The sequence below is a fragment of the Eimeria acervulina genome, genomic scaffold (genome assembly GCF_000499425.1).
Source record: "Eimeria acervulina Houghton genomic scaffold, Eah_scaff539, whole genome shotgun sequence".
NCBI classification, from domain to species: Eukaryota; Apicomplexa; class Conoidasida; order Eucoccidiorida; family Eimeriidae; genus Eimeria; species Eimeria acervulina.
In genome coordinates, this window is record NW_013549743.1 from 14,642 (window position 1) to 15,253 (window position 612).

Genomic DNA, 612 nt, shown 5'->3' on the forward strand with positions numbered 1-612 from the left:
TCAGTTGCTGCCGCTGTTGCAGTGCAGTTGCTGCTGCGGCTCTTGCTGCTGCTCTTGGCGCTGCCTCTCTTGCTGCTGCTTTTCTTGCTGCTGCATCTGTTGCTGCAGCATCTGCTGCCGAGCAGTGTGGGGTGTGTATGCACCTGGCAAGTTGTCAGTGACAGCTTTTGCGAGTTTTTTTGCAATTGTTTCGGGGGGGTCTGTGAGTTGAAGACGTCCGGCAGCAGACGGCGCTGATTTACTCATTTTTGTTTGAGGCTGCCGCAAGCAGCAAATGCGAGCAGCAAGAGGAGATGCTAAGAGGCCCTGGGGGCCCCCATTGTTTAGCCCGGGGGCCCCCCACAGCGGCGGGGGTTTAGCAGCAGTGAGGGGGCCCCCCTGTGGGGTGGCATTATAGGAAGAAGAAGGGGCCTCTGCATGCGCTGCTCTCAGGTGTACGTACACCCGACGTGCTACAGCTCGTGTGAATTCCAGGTGTTGCTCCTGATCTAAACCCACTAATACATATTCTGCTGCATGCAGCAGAATATCTGCAGCCATCTGCATCAACACACACACACATACACACACACACACACACACACACACACACACACACACACACACACACAC

The 612-nt window shown here is 55.6% G+C and overlaps 1 protein-coding gene across 1 annotated transcript in view; it reads right to left on the reverse strand.

Moving 5' to 3' along the window:
- EAH_00042030 (tryptophanyl-tRNA synthetase, putative) overlaps nt 1-612 on the reverse strand; it is a gene marked incomplete at both ends in the record, with an annotated part of 2,957 nt that continues 2,345 nt past the window's right edge. Inside the window, one exon of the mRNA XM_013395117.1 lies at nt 1-540. Within this exon, the coding sequence (XP_013250571.1) occupies nt 1-540 (540 nt within the window). The remainder of the gene's footprint in view (nt 541-612) is intronic.